This window comes from Neltuma alba, unplaced genomic scaffold (assembly GCF_004799145.2).
Source record: "Neltuma alba isolate B1F8T4 unplaced genomic scaffold, ASM479914v2 tig00011899_pilon, whole genome shotgun sequence".
Lineage (NCBI taxonomy): Eukaryota > Viridiplantae > Streptophyta > Magnoliopsida > Fabales > Fabaceae > Neltuma > Neltuma alba.
The window spans coordinates 334,011-354,487 of record NW_021636497.1 but is presented as its reverse complement, the minus strand read 5'-3'; the positions used below and the strand labels follow the sequence as shown (position 1 = coordinate 354,487).

Sequence of the window (20,477 nt, the reverse complement as noted above, 5' to 3'; positions counted from 1 at the left end):
GATAATTCAGTTCTGTTAGCAGCTAATGTTCAGTTTCAGTTTAGTGTTTAAAATATGCGCATTTCAGCTAATGAACCTACCCAAACTGAATAACCAATTACGCAGCCCTAAATATATCCCCAGCATCACAAGCAGTTGACCTGAATGCAGCTCAGCGTTCCACTCACACAAATAGGTACATCTTAAAGCAGTCAACGGATTTGTCAAAAGACAAGGAATCAAGGATTATCATCCATGACACTCTCGACAAAGGAAATGCACATTGATCAAGATGTGACTACTCATGCTAAAGTTATTTCACTATGATTTAGAGCAATGTTTACAGGAATATCCGAGTTATGATTACAATTACGATAAAATGAAAACCTACCCACATAAAAATACACTTGCACCAATCTAGCCTACAGGGAGGAGAACGAATTTAATTTCACAGGCAATATCTAACTCTGGGGTTATGGATAACATTGGGCTTCCTCACGGCTACATTCTGAAATCCAAAACACAAACTGTGTTATTAGCAAAACATGCCGCGATTTTGTCACCCTCCTTATTCCAGCAGACCTCAAAAATGCCTCCTTCGCCCGTGTATGTTTTCACAATCTTCCCTTCTTTCAATGACCAAATGTGCATGGATTTGTCAAGAGATCCACTGGCTAAATACTCACCATTGGGGCTGAATGCTACAGAATACACAGGATCCCTGTAACCAAATATAGCATGTAAGAATCATAGTAAATTCCATACAGTGGAACAGGAAGATAAGGGCAAGGAGAGTGAAAGAGAGAGGACTGCTCTTCACATATTATAAAACAATACCTGTGTCCATTCAAGCTACAGATAAGTTTCCCGACTTCAACATCCCACAGCTTTACAGTCGAGTCAAATGATGCACTGCAAGGTAACCACAAAATACTTAACATCAAGCACATACTTCTGATAACCCCCCCCAAAAAAAAAAAAGAATATGGAGTAAGTGATGCTCCTAGGGAAACTGTAGGATGAAAACATTGCATCAAGAGAATCTAAAGAGCAGCAGCTATATTAGAAAACCCACTGTACTAAAAATAGTATATAAGGATAAAAATGGATTTTGATTCTGAAACATTAAAATGCTGTGGAAACCAATTTAAAAGTTCAGCGTCAGAACAGTGTAAGGAAAATTATAATTAGTTGGAATCAAACCCAACATAGAGGACATCATTTTGCAGCACTGTGCCCACACAGTACTAAAAAGTTCACATAGAATTGAAGCGGTCATTTATCAACCAAGACTCTTGGAGTCTGAAATACCACGTTTTAAATAAATTATATTTAGAAGAACTGCACATAATAAATAACAACAAAGCAGCAGACTTACCTAGCCAACACCAATTTTTGGTTAGGGTTACTTGTACCAGGACCAGTTGGGCTCCATCTGATTGTATATATCTCCTGCCAAAAAAAAAAGAAACATAGACGTTATTCCATAAAAACCCACAATGTCGGAGGAAAAGAAATATCATTAGAAAATTAAAAAAAAAAAAAAAATCGAAAGCTCACAATACCTTGGAATGCTCCTTTAAATCATAGAGATATGTGTCCTGCTTCAAACTCCATATCTACATGACAATCTTGGATTATTATCACGTATCAACAAATGAAGAAACTAACACAATAAATTTCAAATATTCATGCAAAATGGCAGACTTTGCGTTTCAAAAATAACATTACAAAAAATGAACAGTTAGTTAAAAATGCCAGCTTATAGAACCCAAAACAAAAACTCGGGACATGATAAACAGATCATTCCCTCAAATAAGTGGCCAAAAATTACCTTTGCAGTAATATCATCAGAACAGGAGGCCAGCAATGAACCAGTGGGATCCCATTTTACACAATTAACTTCACCCTGTTATTGCGGAAAATCCATTATCAGGAAGATCTTATCCAAACTCTATATTGCACCTAAACGATTAAATTGACATATTGTGTTGTGAAAAATCAACAGCACATTTATATCAAATCAATCTCAGTCAACCATGATGAGAAACTGCAAAAATGCAAGGCTATCATGGGACTGTAACCAATAAGCATAAAATAAAAAGGAACGCCAGCACAACCCATCTTGAAAGCAGCAGCCCACCAGTCTATTGAGTTTGTCAACCATGCCAACCATTTTAACTTTAAATCAAAAACAAATTCAAGTTTAAGATCAACCCACCCCCCAATTCCAAGAAGTAACAGTTACAGTCTTAAAAGAATTATTCTATATTATAATACAATAAATGAGATCATCAGTACAAACCTGGTGGCCAGCAAAAGTTTTTATAGGCCGGTTTTCACCAATCTTGCAGACATATATCATATTGTCAGTGGAGCTTGTTGCAAATGATACATTGTTACGCCAGTCAACATCAAGAGTTGGACCTAAACAACATATCAAAAAGAAAATAAACAACCTATTCATAAATATAGTTGCCTTAAAATACCATCAAAATCTCCACCTGAATGAAATTCAAATTGCTGTTTCCATTCCTCTGCCTTAACATCCCACACAATTGCAGTTTTATCACAGCTTCCAGTAAGAAGATAATCGCCTTTCTTGTTCCACTTCAGAGAGAATATGGGTCCCTTGTGTTTGCTTAATGTACTCCTCAGTTCACCTGGTCCAAGACACCTTCATTTTATCAAAACAGATCTATAATCATTTTATCAAAACAGATATATATTTCTAGAGTCCTAAGAACAAGTTAAAAATATTCACCTACAGAAAATTACCTGTGTAAAGAGATCAATATAGAAATTTGATGTATAACCTATAGGATGAATGCAACTAGATAAATCAGACAGAAAATATCGCCATTTACATCACAAATGCAGGCTAAGGATTTCTTACATGTCCCCAAAAAAAGAAAAAGAGGTATAATAGTCTTTATTGCCTAAAAATCAGTACATAATTAAATGCTGAAAACTATTAGTAACAGTTATCTTGTACCTTCTGCTTGGATGGAGAGAAAATTAGGGAGGAAAATTACGGAGGAGAGAAAACCAAAGAGAAGTATAGGAGGAGAAATAAGTTTTCCCCTACCTGGATAGGAGAGAAAATACGGGTGGAAGGAAAAGTGGGAGCGAAAATAAGACAGCCTTGTTTTCTCTCCAAATTTTCTCTTCATATACAGAGAGATTTGGACTTGGTTGAACAAGACTTTTTGGTCAACAACATATCTAAGGACTTGGTTGTTGATAGAGCACAATGACGTCGTGCAATTCATATAACCGACCCCACCTAGTATGATAAGGTTTTTTGTTGTTGTTGTAGATGAAAAGATTTGGAGAGGAAAACCAGATTTCCATGGCTACCCATCCTCTCCGCCTATTTGAGTTATTTCTCTCTATATTTATTTATTTTTATATATTTAAAAAGTTATTCACTTCTTATTTTTTCATCTTAAAACAATTTTTTTAAAAATAATAATTTGGTTTTAAAGTATAATAATCTGAAAATTTATATAAACCAAATAACTTGATTTTAAATTATTTGATGATGTTAATGTTAGTAAAATTTTCCTATTGCAATATTTAATTTGAGTTCATTTTAAATATGATATATTTTGATAAGGATGTTCTAGTCATTTAGATATTTGCTCATTTTCTATCCTCCCTATTTTTTCTCATCTATCCAAGCAAGAGGGATGATAACATTTTCTCTCCAATTTTCCCTCCTCATTATTTTCTCTCCTCTCATTTTCTTTCCTCCAACTTTTCTTCCCATCGCTTTCCTCAGGGGAGAAATGCTTCTCTATTTTTCATCCCTTCTCGAAGGAATAAGACAACCCCTCCTGTACATAGTATTCCTTGATTCACACTCAACCAAACACAGCTTCATCACTACCAGACAATTAACTAACAATGAACTCAACACCTGAAGAACATAAGACAACAGCATTTGTACACATGACAACAACTCCAGTTTCCATGCAATTATTCCATTTATCAACCATTGCATGTGAAAGATAAAAATAAATAGTAACAAATGTATCGTGGCATACATATAGAACATTGAAAACCCTAACAATGCAAAATTACATGCACACCTAAATACTTATACCATAACTAGCAACAATAAAATTATAGAGGGGGCAGAGAAAATGAAACTCAAGTTACAAGAATTCTTATCCATGATTTTACAATGCTTTGTTTTTGGTACAATAATATGACAAATGTTCACAACTAGAACAAGGAGGAAGAGGTTGGATCAGAAGGCTGAAGACAGGAACCTAAACCCATAGTAAAAATCTCTCAAGCACCTGCTGAAACTTCCAGTAACACATTTAGAAACATGCTCAGAGCGAAACTCCCCAGAGGGTGATTAAGGAAAAAAGAAACTATAGCAATTGAAAATATTTGTACATTATAGCTTACAGGACCCTATATAGCTATTTCACCTGACATGCACAAGTATATCTCGTTCAGAAACTCTAACCCATCCATTTCTTCATTTCCCAACAGTGAGTCCCATTTGGAATTGGCTCTTCGGTTTTTTTGGAGGGCCTGGATCTGTCCTACCTACTATCTTGGATCCATTCTTCCAACCTGCTTTTTTTAAAATCTAAGCCTTGTTTTAAAGGGTCTAGCAATAAGAGTTAGTCTATAATGTGGCATTGCAAAGTTTGTCTGATTGGAGGAGAACGCTCACATCTTCAAAATTGTTTCTTAGCCTTTAAACTTGTTGCAGGATAACATTGTATTCATAGTTATTAATCTTCCAACGAAATATTTTTTTACTAGCACCGAAATAAGTTAACAGCAGACAAAATACACACAGCAAGTTATAAAATCAAAGCAAATTGAGCACTTTCCATCCCATCCAATATAACTCTTCAAAAGTCTAGTTATTAATTACTCAATAACTGTAGAAACGATACCGTACCATTGGTGGTCCAAATTCTTGCTTGCCCATCATATGAACCAGTTGCAAGCATTGTCCCCTCACCCTGTAAAACGTTCCGCTAGGGTCAACCTCCACATAAAATGTAAAAAATTACAAACAAAAAAAATTGAGTTGACCTATATTTTGAAAAATAACACCAAAGGTCCAAAGATAAATACAATTCAATGAAAGGTGTAGAAAATGAAGGAGAAAAAATCGTGTGAAAAAATATATGTCAGAAAGCCCATGATACTCGCCTATCATTATGCATGAGAATAAAATTCCTAATTGTGTGCTGTCATATCTCTAATTGATTGTAATTTATTTTTGATTGATTCTAACCGGATTATTCTCATCTCACCGTCCGGACCCTATATATTGTAACTATCTCATATGGAATAAACATTGAGTGAAACATTCACAGTTTATAGACATGGTATCAGAGCTGTGGGTTCGGATCCGTCCTGGGTAGGGATGGAAATAGGCCAGGCGGCCTGTCAGGGGCCTATGGCCTGGCCTATTTAAACACAAGAGCAGGCTCAGGCCTGTTTATGTTATCAAACCAGGCTCAGGCTTCCTAATAAGCCTATTAAGCCTGTCAGGCGGCCTGGGCCTGTTATTTTTGAAGGTTAAAATTGTAAATTTGATCTAACTCATCAAAGTAATGGAAGGATTTTAACCTAGGTGCCACACTGCCGCTGCTTTCCCTCTTCCTCTTGGCTTCTTCCATTCTTCACTTTGCACGCTGCTCACACACTTCACCAAATCGCATCCTAGACGGCACACATACTTCATGAAATCGCATCGCAGGTGCAACCTTCTTGTTCGCTTCTTCCATTATTCCATTCTTTGATTCTTCGCTTGTGTTCTGTTTATTGCTTCTTCCATTTCATTCTTCGTTGTCTATCGTCTGTGACCATGCTCTGCCTCTTTGATTCTTCCATTCTTCACGCCATCACTAACGCTGCGAGCCTACGACACTCCGTCTCCGACCTCCATTGTCAGGTATGTGACTCCTGTTCATATATATGGTCATGCTTTGCCAATCGCTTTAAGTTCGACCCAAGAGTGTGAAAAAGATAGATGATACATTGATACTTCATCTGATATATTTGTTTTAGTTTCTTTCCCTTTAAGTCTTATTGACTTCTTATCTATTTTTGGGTATATATGGAGGCTGTGCTATTAATTCATTTAGTTTTGGCACGCCCTTGTGTTCCCCGTTGGACCACAGCATTCACATCAATTGAGTTGATTTCTTTTCCGTTTCTGCCTATTTGGACCTATACGAGTGCAGTCACGTCGTCAAACTAATCTATTTGAGTCTAATGTGAAATTGAGCTGGACATTTGTTCATATCTCACACTTTGATGTGATACGGCTGGAACTGTGCGCCTGCATTTTTAGGAAATACATTATATCGTTCGTATTGCAGCAGGAATTCGTAGAAAGTGAAGTATGGGTCTTGTTTATTTGCTTAATATGTGTGTGGTTTGTAACTGAATAACCAAGCTAAATGTGAAGGATTCTTAGTCATTTCAGAAAAGCGTGTGGTTTATTTGCTTAATACCATTTTTTTTCTACATGTTTTCATAATATGCATTATCTAAATTGTTCAAGTTGTGTTCTTCCTTTATTTTAGATATTCATTTCTCAAGCAGTCTTGTCTGAAATAAAAAATAACAAAGTTACTTTTGATGAGTTTGTTGGTCTTGATCTCTCTAGCATATATTTGGTTTGATGATTTGATTATTTCATATTTTATTTTTGTATTTTAGATAATGTGGATCGAGTTATTGTAATTTTACATTGATTTATGTATGTTTGAAATTTGTTAAAATACAGGCCTCTTAACAGGCTTCAGGCCAAGCCAGGCTTGATTACAGGCCAAGCTTAAGCCGAATAAAAAGCCTTTCACAGGCTACAGGCCAACAAGCTTCGTCACAGGCCTGGCCTGTTAAGAGCGAAGGCTGGCCTGGCCTGGCCTGTTTCCACCCCTAGTCCTGGGCCCCTGTCGTGAACAGAGAGAGTGAGGAGAGAGAGTGAGGCGTCGGCACCCTCAGATCTAAAGGCCAGAGCAGGACGTGACCGACACTACCCCTCCAATCCTTACCGGAATCCTCTGATCGGTGCATCCCCAGAAGCCGGTGTCCAACGGAGCAGCACGTGAAGCCCATGCGCCGTCACAAGCCTCTGCGCGTGAAGCCCACACGCCGTCACAAACCTCCGCGCTTGAAGCCTACACGCTGTCGCCAGAACCATCCCAGTACCCTACTTCGTCTAGAAGATGAATCCATCAAACTTTCCACCACTTTTTGGGTCTGTTCGCAATATGCCTGCCAAAAAGGCACCATTCCAATGGCCTTTATGTCCGGCACATCCTCAAATACTCAAGGTACGCCTTCTTCACCAATAGCCCCTTCTAAAACCTCTGATTCGGTGTCGGATTTGATAATAGCTACTGAATAACAAGCTATGATGGTGGCCCAAAAACTGAATGGCAGCAACTATCTCCAATGGTCCCAAAGTGTATGATGCATCTATGGGAAGCGTAAGGAGAATATATGAATGGAGAAGCAAAACAACCAGCACACAATGATCCTAATTTTGACACCTGGTTCGCTGAAAATAATCAGGTGAATGCAACTCAATAACTCTCGAAATCAGTGAGGGATACCTTCTTGCAAGCACAGCCAAGGAGATCTGGGATGCTGCTAAGCGCAATTACTCTACATTAGACAACACTGCTGCTTTGTTGGACCTAAGGAGGCAACTCAAAGAACTGAAGCAAGGAAACTTGACTGTAACATAGTACTACAGTACTCTGACAAAGATATGGCAGCAATTGGATCTCTTTGAAGTACATTCTTGGAAGAATATTGATGACGCTAATTACTACAGACAGCTAGTTGAAAAAGGACGAATATATGATTTTCTGTTGGGCCTAAATGATGTTTTTGAAGAAGAGGCAGAATTATGGGTCTAAAGCCTCTTCCATTCCTATTTGAAGTCTTCAGTATGGTTAAGTTCGAAGAAAGTTGGAGACACCTCACCTAGGGTAACAAAACTCCAGTTGATGGCTCAGCTTTGGTCACAAGGAGTTCTCAGACATCATAGAGCTCTGAAAGAAAAGGGAACAAGTGGTGCAATCATTGTAACAAGAAAGGCCACACCAGAGATGAATGTTGAAAACTACATGGAAAGCCAACCCATAGGAAACAGAAACAACGTCAAGATGGAAAGAGCCACCACACCTCCTCCGAGGAAAGAGGTGATGATGGAGACCGCTTAACCAGAAAAGAGCTTCAAATGCTCCGTAAGATGCTTGAAAAGCAAAACACATCAAAAAAGGTTCCCAATGTGAACTTGATTCAGTCAGGTAATTCTATTATTGCCCTTAATGCAATGGTCACTAGTGATGAGACATGGATTGTTGACTCTGGTGCTACAAACCACATGACTGGTAATAAGACCCTCTTCAAAACTCTCAAATATTGCCATGAGAACCTCAGAGTAAAAGTGGCAACTGGACTATGTACTAAAGTTGAGGGTGTCGGCACTATGGCCCTCTCTGATGATCTGGAAATTCATAATGTTTTGTTTGTTCCTGCTCTCACTTGCAATCTTATATCTATAAGCAAACTGACTAAAGGACAAGTATGTTGGGTGTTCTTTAATGATGTTAACTGTGTTTTTCAAGATTCGATTTCGGGGAGGAAGATTTTAACTGCTAAGGAATGGGATGGACTTTACTACTTTGAAGGAAAGGATATGAAGACAAAAGGAGCAAGGAAAGCTATGGTTAGCTCCAATTCTCAAAATAAAAATATAATGTTGTGGCATCAAAGATTAGGCCACCCCGGCTTTGATTATATGAAGCAGGTGTTTCCAACATTATTCAATAAAAATTCTTCTCCTTTCCAATGCGAAACTTGTCAAATTGCCAAACAAACTCACACCTCTTATCCCAAACATATTTACAAACCCACTACCCCTTTTACAATGATCCACGCCGACATTTGGGGACCTGCCAAAACCAAAATCCGAACGGGCACAAGGTGGTTTATCACATTCATCAATGATCATACCCGGGTTACATGGGTTTATCTTATGAAAGAGAAATCCGAAACCTTACAAATTTTCAAAAACTTTCACTCTTTTGTGAAAACCCAATTTCAAACTCCCATCAAAGTACTGAGAAGTAACAATACCAAAGAGTATGTGAGTGGAGCCTTTAGGGAATTTCTTGAGCAACAGGGAATCCATCACCAAACCTTGTGTGTCTATACCCCACAACAAAATGGAGTTGCCGAGCAGAAAAATAGGCACCTTTTGGAAGTAACCCGAGCCATTATGACGGAAAGAAATGTTCCAAGCCTGTTTTAGGGAGATGCTGTGCTAACGACAGCCTATCTTATTAACCGAATGGCCTCCAAAATTCTCAATTTCTAAACTCCTATTCAAAAACTCCTTGAGACCTACCCCACCTCACCTATCATCAATACCATCCCACAAAAAGTCCTTGGATGTGTTGTCTTTGTCCATAAACATGATGGGGGAAAACTAGATGCTAGAGCAGAAAAATATCTTTTTCTCAGGTATTCCTCAACCCACAAAGGCTATAAGTGTTACTGTCCCTCTACTAGAAAACTCATAATCTCCAAAGACAGTTTTTTATGAGGATGATGCATACTATCCCAAATTACCCATTCAGGGGGAGAATTATGGAGTAGAATGACTAATTACACCTGAACCTGAGACCAACGCACCTCCTAACCGCCCTCCTAAACCCTATATACCACATGAAGAAATCCCTAAACCTGAACCGGAAACCCCCAAACCTACACCTCAACCAGAACCCAAAACCCCCCACAAACGATCCTCACACAATGGAAACAAATGCTGAAATTGATGTAGGGGTAACAGAGCACTCAAGATCTCAATCAGGTGAACAAAACAGTATTAGCGGGGTTCCTTCCATTCCAAGGCAGCAACATGATTCCAATCCGGAGTTGGATCCTGAAGAACTAGGATGGCCTATTGCACTTGGAAAAGGGGTAAGGTCGTGTAATCAGCATCCTATACAAAGATTTGTCTCTTATGACAATCTATCTGCTAGAATACAAACCTTTCTGGTGAATAGCTCACAGGTGAAAATTCCAGAAACATTTCAACAGGCCATGAAAGATCTGAATTAGAAGCATGCAGCATACAAAGAGTTGAAAGCCTTGGAGGAGAATAACACGTGGGATATTACCACACTCCCTAACGGCAAGAAAACAGTGGGTTGCAGGTGGATCTTCACACCGAAATTCAACCCTAACGGAAGCATCAACAAGTACAAAGGGAGATTAGTTGCAAAAGGGTACACTCAAACTTATAAGATTGATTATCAAGAAACGTTTGCACCCGTGGCAAAGTTCAATACCATCCAAGTACTTCTATCCTTAGCTGCTAATCTTGACTGGTCCCTACATCAACTGGATGTAAAGAATGCTTTCCTAAATGGAGATTTAGAAGAGGAAGTATACATGCAAGTTCCAGATGGAGTAATAGCTCTACCTAATTTGGTTTGCAAACTGAAGAAGTCATTATATGGCCTGAAACAGTCTTCACGAGCATGGTTTGATAGGTTTGCCAAAACAATCAACAGGTTTGGTTACAACCAAGGACAAGCTGATCACACTCTTTTTGTCAAACACAATGATGGAAAGGTAACGATCCTAATTGTGTATGTGGATGATATAGTCATAACTGGTGATGATGAAGCTTCTATCTCTCAACTCAAGAAAGCCCTGGCTAGGGAATTCCAAGTGAAGGACCTAGGACAAATGAGGTACTTTCTCGGAATGGAGGTTGCTAGATCCAAAAAGGGTATAAGTGTGTCCCAACGGAAATACACACTTGATTTACTCCATGAAACAGGAATACTTGGGGCTAAACCGAATGAAACACCTATAGAAGAGTCATGCAATCTGGAGATTAAACCAAAAAGGGTACCAGTTGACTCAGAAAGGTACAGAAAACTTGAGTAAACTGATCTACTTGACCCATACACGACCTGACATTAGCTATGCAGTTGGGGTGGTAAGCCAATTTATGCACCAACCTCAGGAAGAACATATGGAGGCTGTGTATAGAATCTTGACCTACCTTAAACTCAATCCTGGAAGAGGAATATTCTTTAAAAAGGGGAATACAAGAAACATAGAGGTCTATACTGATGCAGATCATGGGAGAGCTATAGCTAACAGGAGATCTATCACAGGTTACTGCACCTATGTTTGGGGAAACCACGAAGCAAGAAACAGACCGTAGTCTCAAGGAGCAGTGCTAAAGCTAAGCTAAGAGCTATAGCTCTAGGGGTGTGTGAAGGAATGTGGGTGATTAGACTCCTGAAGGAATTGAGAATTCCCTATGAAGGTCCAGTGAACCTCTGGTGTGACAACCAAGCCAGTATTGAAATGACAAATAATCCAGTGTATCATGACCGAACAAAGCATGTCGACATTGATCGGCACTTTATCAAAGAAAAGGTAGAAGGTGGTATCATCAACTTGAGCTATGTGCGCTCGATTGATCAGATTGTTGACATTATGACCAAACCTTTAGCCAGAAAGCCCATGATACTCGCCTATCATTATGCATGAGAAAAAAATTCCTGATTGTGTGCTATCACATCTCTAATTGATTGTAATTTATTTTTGATTGATTCTAGCCGGATTATTCTCACAGTCCGAACCCTATATATTGTAACTATCTCATATGGAATAAACATTGAGTGAAACATTCACAGTTTAGACAATATATGATCCAATGATCAAATGCATAAGTAAGATGACCTTATAGAGTAGGCACCCACACAATTCTATGTAAAAAAAAATTTTAAGAACAAGCATACTTATCAGAACAAGATATTTAATAGAACAAGTATCCATGGCATTGCAGATTCGATTTGATTTAAAAGATCAGATTTGAATCATAAACAATTTCAAAGCAGGGATAACTGTCATGCTCTTCATGGTCAAGGAGCAAGACTTTGCTCCCAGACGGTAGCAGTGGATTACAAATCAGAACTAATTCAGGCTACTAGCACCAAAGCAAATAACAGCTTTTGATCCCAAGTTCGAACATGCAGACAGTAGCAGTTATCTTGGATTTAAATCAGAATCAGCACTAAAACTCACATTCCAATCGAGTGTAGTTACGTCTTTACTCTTTTCATTAGTTCTGCCTCTAACATGCTTCAACACCAAGACATTCAAAGGGCCATTCTGCGAACCAGATTTACTTCTGCCTTCTGCTATTGTCCAAATGCGAGCTGTTGAGTCCCCAGACCTAAACGTTGGAAGGATGACAATAAAGTAAATGAATTTTATTAAAAGCCAATTACTGGCCCCTTTTTCAATCTTTTTCACAAGGATTCGCTTTCCAAAGCAAAGAACTGTCACGGAAGATAAAAATCCTAGAGAATTCATTTCAGAGTTGAAGATAATTAACCTTAGCAAGGAAAAATACATAATTCTCCATCGGAACAGAAAAACAAGGAAAAATACAAAAGAAAAACCTTAGCAAGCAAATGCAATCCAACATTCCATGTGTTGAAATAGATAGCTATGAAGTGCATAATCAGAATTGAATATCATTAAGATAGTTATCAAATGCACCTACATTGATATGCATCTCGTGAACCTATTTCTTACAAATTCAGGACCTGTTTATGTTGTCACTTTATTTGTTCAATAAAACTAATTTTCTCGTGATTGTTAACAAATGGCTGGAAGAACACAAATGTAGAGCAGTCAGAAATTGTGATTCTCCATCCAATGAAAATTCCTGTTATTTCCATGCATAGCAATAAATCACATTATTCATGGTATTAATGATATTCATAAATGTTACATTTAGATCAGCTTGTTAATCACATCAATCACAAACATTCATTACCCGTCCAACTGCAAATGGTGGGGAGGAACATGCATAACACGTACATTTTACATTTATAAATAAGTATATTAAAACAGAATTTGAGACGGTTTTCATATCTCAGTCTTTTAAGGGGACAAATGGGTCAAAAAAAAATACCAGAAGAAGAAACATCACAAAAAGATAGAGCTTTAGAGGGATCCTCTGCAGAATAGCCTTAGCAGAGCAATTGCATTTCTCCATAGTTTCATTTCAATTCTTTCCAGAAATCCATTGCATTTGACTGGGCAGTGTGCAAAAATATAGCATTTGTGAAGGAGATACATACCCTGATGCAAGAAGAGACCCTGTAGGACTCCATGCACAAGCACAGACCTAAATAAATGGTAGAAAAGCTATCAATATGGAGTTTCACAGAAGAAGTTGAGAGAAGAAAATCCAAGAATTTTACAAAATAAACTTAACCTCCGACGTATGCCCCTCCAAAATAGTCACATCAGAACTCAGGATTTCACTTGGTTGAGATGTTGAAGTTGTAGAGATATCCATGGGTTCTGGTCCTGAGTAAACAAATAAGCTTTCTTCACACATATTCGAAGGAATGAATTCTATTGAAATATTAAATTCCATTGAAATATTAACTCATGCCATATTGCATGCTTGTGTGCCACAATGACACACTGTCTCACAGAGGGTTCCGGAAGGAGGTTCAATTGGTGCAACAAATCTTTGCAATTACAATTGGTGGTTTACCCATGAAAATCCCAAAGGGAGAAGAAAAAAGGAGGGGATAAAGTAAATGCAAATTTTTTTCTAGGATAAACAATTGGTACAGTGTATTTACTGAAAGAGGTCATTTCTAATTTTAACCGCACAAAGAAGAGGTTAGCAATACTTGGATCAGAAATGCGAAGGATGGCATCCAAATAACAGCTATTGCAGAACTATACTAATTTTTAAATCCATGTCTTTAGAATAGTATGATCAACACAGAATGGAGACGAATCAGGTATTTGATGAAGCACGAATTTCAGATTAGCTAGCCAACTACAACATCATGTATAACTTCTAAATTCATTTGTAATAAAAATCCATATGCCAACCACAAATTTGCATGAATAGACATTACAAAATCCAGGACCAAAGGAGAAAGAGAGATGAAGTAACGGTGGTAGAAAAATATAGACTTATTTGAGACTGACTAGGGACAAATTGTCTAATAGGAACTTGCAGCATTTCCACATCACATTAAACACATTTGATCTGCACCAGAGAGACTTCATTACACTGATGATTACCTCTGAAAGTGCCATTTTCTTCTTGCTTAACAGTAGGTTTATCTTCTTGATCTGTATCCATTCTGTCGGTCTTATGTTCATGATGTGATTCTCTTTCTCTGTCATTTTCAACCTTCTCTCGGTCCTTTTCGCATACTTTCTCCTTTTCATGTCTTTCCTTTTCTCTCACTCGTCCACGTTCAACTTCATTTTCCTTCTCAAGGCCCTTACTTTTTTCCTTCTGTAGTTTTTTCCTTCTTTCAATAATCATTTGCCTTAGTTCATGCACATCTTTTGTGATAAGATCCAAAGGTTGTAAGAATGAAAAATCTTCATCTATGTCTGTATCACACTGGCAGGCTTAAAACAAACACTGATCAACATGAAACCTCAGGTATGAAAGCTTCAAAAATGTCTACTCAAATAAATTGAACCTTATCCTAATAGGCAGAAAAAGAAATAAAAATCTGAAGCATTCTCTTTTACTGAAATTCGATGATAACAATTGAAGAGTGCTAACATTACTCAAGTTCGCTTCCATTTCCAAGTATTGTAGCCCTTTCTGAACAAATGTAATAAGAGCACCCGGGGGCACCAAATTTCCATCAATTGGACATTTGTTTATCCCCGCCTCATATCCAAAAGCAAAAGCAGCATGGGTGAAGCCTGCAATTTCATGTAAAATAGTAGAAAAGCCAATGAAGATGATATATATTGTTCTTTATCATTAGACACTGATTCTTAGTCAATATCATTACTCTAGGACTATTACAGGCCATGATTCTTAGTCAATATCATTACACAAAATCTTCATACATCCAAGTCCTTAGATGAAAAATTGGTGTTAGGCCGTTAGCATTAATATCTTAAGCACATACGAAAGTTCTAAGTATAAATTATAAATAACTGTAGTCAAGGGGAAATTCTTATATAGATCTTACATTAAATAATATTAAGTAATGATATTAGTTCAATCATTCAATCAAGTAAAAACAAAATGAAAATTCAAAAGAATTAAATGCCCTCAAATAATGTTTTCCCTTCCCTTCCTCCTCTCCTTCTCCTCCCAGTCTCATTCTTCTTTGCCTTCCTGATCGCAATACTTACATTGCAGACCCACCTTCATGGCCACCTGCTTCAACCATTCCCCACCACCATCATTATTGCTACTACTTATTCTGAATTCAGTCCCTGTCCTCTCAGGAACAGAAAGTTCCAATAAAAAATGAAAGACAAAACCTATTGTAAAGCCATCTCAAAGGCAGCATGATGAAGACAAAGGCATGAAATGGACGAAGGGAGAGTCACTTGGTGTTGTAAGGGAGGGCGATATATGGCAGATGCATGCAACAGAGGCACTAAAACACAAAAAGGGATGTGACATGGAAACCATCTATGATCATCGAATAAGGACATGGAGGAGATCCCAAACCAGACATGGTGAAGGTGCTTTTGGGATCTGACCTTGATTGTATCATGGGAGTCATCATTCTTCCTCCCATAGGAACAGACACTACTGCATTTTTCAAAATGAGCTTTCTATAACAGACAATAATCTGCAAACAAAACCTGACAATTTGGTGGAATCCTTCTTGTTTCCAATTCCATGAGGGCCCGTTTCTTGTGGCCAAAATGGGCACTTGGTCTGGTTCTCTTCATACAATATGTCTCATCTTTTTACAGACATATTTAATGTTTCTCAAATGGTCATACTAAACTTTTCACATTAACAAAACGCGAAACTTTGGATATGCTAAACATATTAACATTGATAAGCTGCTTTAATGCACACCAAAACCAAAGAAATGCAACTATTTTTTTCCTTTTTTGAAACAAAAGGGTGATTAATATTTAGAATAGACAGCACAGAAGAAGGTAATTCTACTGCACAATGAATGCAAATTCCTCTATGGCTTTGGAGTTTGGACACTAAGATGCATATTTAACAGACATCTCAGTTTATACTCCATGTTTCTACATATAGCATGCGAATAACCATCAACTTACAAACATTTTACTACATACAAAATGGAGCATACCAAAGATAGTACACCATTACAACTTAGGATTGCTTTGATGAATAGGGAGGTAAAAAGATAAAACCAGTATTCCAACTGGTCCCCGAATGCCTGCTTCCATTTTTTTTTACCATTCCTTTCAAATTATCTCGTCTTTGAAGCACAAATTCATAAACCTGATCTGAGACATGAAAACTCACAAAAGTAACATCTTTATACATTGGAATTGTCGCATTTCTTTCTTTACGGTAGTTTTTTTTTTTCCTTGGGCGAGTGGAGTCGGGTGGTTAGAAGGACCTAAACAGAAATGGTCTAAGCCAAGATTCCCCCCCCCCCCTTTTTGGCTATAGGAATCCCGATAACATGGATTTAAAACTAATCGCTTCATCAATGAAACCAACTAAGCAAGCCTGAAGCAATAGTTGTATACTCAGTGCAAAACTAGCAAGGAAAACAAATTTCAGAACTTTGAGATTGAAGTATCAACCCCAAATAACAGATCTGACAACTTCCTCCCCTCCTATCCCTAGCCACAACCAAAAAGACCCACCTTCCGGCCTAAAATTCTTCCAAATTTCCAAAGTAAAGAAGTACGTAATTTCTCAGCATGAGACTAACCCTAACATGGTTGAACAAAACTTGAACTCCACTGCTCTAAAGCCTAAACCATCCACAACGTAATCCGTGTCCAAACCCTAGACTTCTAACATCAAGCGGAAGCAAAGAGGGAATCAAGAATGAGCGGAAACAAAAAACCGACAAAACATAAAGACGAATTCTGAAGGACGGGCATAAAATAAAGAGCGCAGGAAGAAAGCAAACAAACCTGATTCTTGAAGGTAGCGGAAGACGAGGTAATTGAGCTCCACGGAGGTGATGGAGTTCATGTTCTCGGAGCAAGCGGCTTCAATGGCCTTCAAGAAGGCTCAAGAAACCATGCGTCTGAGCCGCAGAGATGAAGCAAGAATGGCCGGAAAGGGAGACAGTAGAGTAGAAACGACGGTCAGGGGCAGAAAGAACGGGCAGCTTTTGATAGGGGGAGGAGGAGGAGGAGGAAAGAGGAAAAGCGTCGTTAATGGTGGCAGCTAAACAGAGGGATTTTACAAACGCTCGTCACGCGAGTCAGGGTGGGTTCCGTTTTGCCCTTTTTCGTTAGTGTACTTATTGCTTCGCCTCTTCTGTTTTGGGGTGATTTTATTTATTGGTCGTAAGTCGTCAGTCGTCACACGCCGATCGTTTCATCTAAAATCAATGCATAGTTTTGTTAAAATATTAATATTAACTTATTTTCAAATATCATTTTTTTTAATTGCCAACTACTATGCATCAAATCAATACATCAATATTAACGTGAATAATTAATAAATGACCGTTGGTGCATAAAAAAATAAATGACCGTTAAAATTTTCTGCTGTCGGAAATTATTTTTATGTTTTCCCCACGAGACAAAACTGTGGTGGCCGGACTCCAAATCTCTTTTATCTTTTTTTTTTTTAAAATTCTATATTAAGGCACTGGGACCTGGTTTGATCTAATCTAACACTCATTGTTGTTTAACATAAGACGTATCTAATTAATTTGATTAAATTAAAGAAGTTAAACAAGTTAGTTAATTATAAGAAATATGACATGTTTTTTCTAAAATACTGTAATCATATTTCTTAATATCTTCTCTCTCTTTTTTACTTAATTATGGTTGACGGAGTATCTATAGAGGTAATTTAAAAAAATTAACAAATATGAGAAATAAATCTTATATTTAAGATCAAAATTAACTTAATAATTAAGTCCTATATTAAGGACCGGAGGAGTAGTTTATATTTGCCAAAAAAAAAATTAATCTTTTGCCATCAGTCTAATATTTGTATGTCATCAACTCAAACCTACTTCCTGTACATAATAAATTTTGTATCTTATAAAAGCTTGACGATTGTGTGTATTAAATTAACTTTGAAAATTTTAAATTCCGCATATTTTTTTTAAAAGTGTAAATGTTAAGAATCTCCCACAGTTTTTTCAAATAATGCGTCACTCCCAAATTATAGACAGCTTGGCGGGGAAAAAAATTATGTGTGGCTTTCAAATTTTCTAATCACGTGCAAATGCAATGCTTTCAAAACAAAATCTCTCAAGTCTCAAATGCAGTGTAATGATTATTAATTAAAATTTACTATTTTAATATAAAGAATTTAGTTTTTTTTTCAATTACGTGCTCATTCAAAAAATTGAAATATTTGATATATATTTATATATTTGTTAGTTTTTTAAAAAATATATCATTGATTGGTTAATCAAAATATTTGCTGATAAAAAAAATAAAAAAATGATCGCATGACTTTTCATTAGTCGCTATAATGGCATATGATTTAATAAAAATATTTGCTGACAGTTCAAAGTTTTATTAATGGAATTGGCCTCCCTCAGTCTCTCTTATTCCTCTTCAACAATTCTTGGATGTTGAGATAAACTTGAGATTGGTGTTTATGAATAATAATTACAGAATATTAAATCCTAATTAGGATGATGAGTTATTCTTTGGTTAGGTTATTTTAATATTTAAAGAGTATATTTATTTTTTAAAAAAAAACTTGACAATTGGGAAATTTATGTGACATCAGTGGATTCACAGGGAACATGATCACCGGTTGAGAATTGAGATCAATGAATATAGAGGTTTTTTATATTTTGAATGAGATATTGAACTCAAATATGCACCGCATGAAGCTATTCATTGTGCTGATTATCTTGTAAGAGTTAGTTTGCCAACTACTCCCTCCCATCTTATTTATAAGTTTAAAATTAAAAAAAAAGTATGATTTATTATATAAACTTTTATTTGGGTTTGTTTAAGCATTTAAAGTGTTTTTATTCTATTGTCCTGAATTATTTATTCTTTTCTATTTACCACACTCTTTTTCATTACAGTTTCCTGTATATTTTCTTTTATCCCTTTTGCTTTTTTTGTTATAAAGGCATATTTAGAAATAAACATATGTTTCTTATCTATTTATTATTTTTAACTTATTTTTACTTATACATAAATTGGTTATTCAAAGCTTATGATAGGGATCAAAAAGAGTAATTAACAGCGACAAAGGTTTAAGGTTTAGGCGTGAAAAAAGATTAGGATTTATACCCTCTTTTACGTAACAATCGGAGATTTTTTTAAAAAAATCACACTCGAAATAGCGTGACAAGAAAGAAGAAAAATTTGTTGAAGCTGGACTGAATAAGAAACATGTATAAGTAACAAATAGTTGAACGTGTTAAAAATTCTCATACTACCTTGTACTTAATATAAAAACTATTTAACTATTTGAGTAGATTAATAAAATTAATTATGCTATTTATAATAATCACGAGTTGATTTTATTAAAGTACTATTTATAATTATAACTATCTCTGGATTAGCAATCATTTGACATGTGATACCTTAGAGAATAAATTAAAAATTGGATAGACAAAATAAATTAAAATCTTATATTTAAGGTTAAATTTAATCTTCAACTGATTTTTATAGTAAGAAGTAGAGGTAGTATCCAATAAAAATGAGTTAAAAAAAGGTACATAAATAAAGAGAACTTACAAATCTATATTTCACCGTAAAGTTTTGTGTTGAGATATGGCGTTGAAATCACTTAGGACATGATACAATTTTGTTCAAACAGTTAAAATGAATATAAAAATGTCAATTTTACAATAAATTACATTGTTAGTTTAAGTGATATATTGAGGGTAGGTGAGTAGTGTAATTAATTAAATAAATGTGTAGTGATTAAGTTGACGTGCGGGGGATAAGAATGAAAGGAACATATCATGCAAGGCGTTGCAGGCGTGGCAGTCTCATAGGAAGCACGCAGGACCAGGCCTTGCACATGCATGCCATCTCAAAGCCATCCATATATGAGAAAAAGTAAGTGCCACCGAAGAAGCATGAAAATGACCTTGATTTCTCCCTAGTTGTATCCAAAATTGAAGTTGGAGAGTGTCATTTATCTCTCACATATCATCTACAGGCTGCGGCATAAATGATTGAGCGAGATTAAACACTCTGACGGCAACCAAATAAAACATTTTTTTTATATTTTACTCCTTCAGTCCTAAATATAAGACCCTTATCTGTAAGAGTATAAATAAAATCAGAAGAGTATTCTTTAATACGTCATTATTTTCCTGTAAGCTTATTCATAATAAGCTCTTGTATATATCATCACCCATGTTAACTACCCCTCTCGTCCATAAGTTGATTAACTTGTCTTACATATCAAGAAATAAAAGTTTTGATTATTAAATTTGTCTTAAAATGATAGAGTTTCACCTCCAAAAAATTATAAGGTCGTCTTTAAT

General features: G+C 36.5%; 1 protein-coding gene across 1 annotated transcript; it reads right to left on the bottom strand.

Annotated features, from left to right (window-relative positions):
• Positions 1-262: 262 nt before the first annotated feature.
• LOC114719233 (WD40 repeat-containing protein HOS15-like) lies at positions 263-17,257 on the bottom strand. The gene is made up of 14 exons (XM_028904701.1): positions 16,957-17,257; positions 14,633-14,778; positions 14,134-14,464; positions 13,301-13,395; positions 13,164-13,210; positions 12,097-12,247; positions 4,910-4,973; positions 2,484-2,642; positions 2,285-2,406; positions 1,814-1,888; positions 1,545-1,598; positions 1,358-1,431; positions 817-891; positions 263-700 (listed from the first exon to the last, which is right to left on the bottom strand). The coding sequence occupies exons 1-14, from the start codon at positions 17,015-17,017 to the stop codon at positions 481-483; spliced, it is 1,674 nt and encodes a 557-aa protein (XP_028760534.1). The 5' UTR covers positions 17,018-17,257; the 3' UTR covers positions 263-480.
• Positions 17,258-20,477: the final 3,220 nt, after the last annotated feature.

What these genes read in the sequence shown, in the direction of transcription:
- LOC114719233 (XM_028904701.1), bottom strand. Translation starts at nt 17,017, where the DNA reads ATGAACTCCATCACCTCCGTGGAGCTCAATTACCTCGTCTTCCGCTAC. An exon ending in GCAATTTGAATTTCATTCAG is followed by an intron (nt 2,407 to 2,483) that starts GTGGAGATTTTG and finishes TATGTTGTTTAG; the next exon opens with GTCCAACTCTTGATGTTGAC. An exon ending in TGTAGCTTGAATGGACACAG is followed by an intron (nt 701 to 816) that starts GTATTGTTTTAT and finishes ATTTGGTTACAG; the next exon opens with GGATCCTGTGTATTCTGTAG.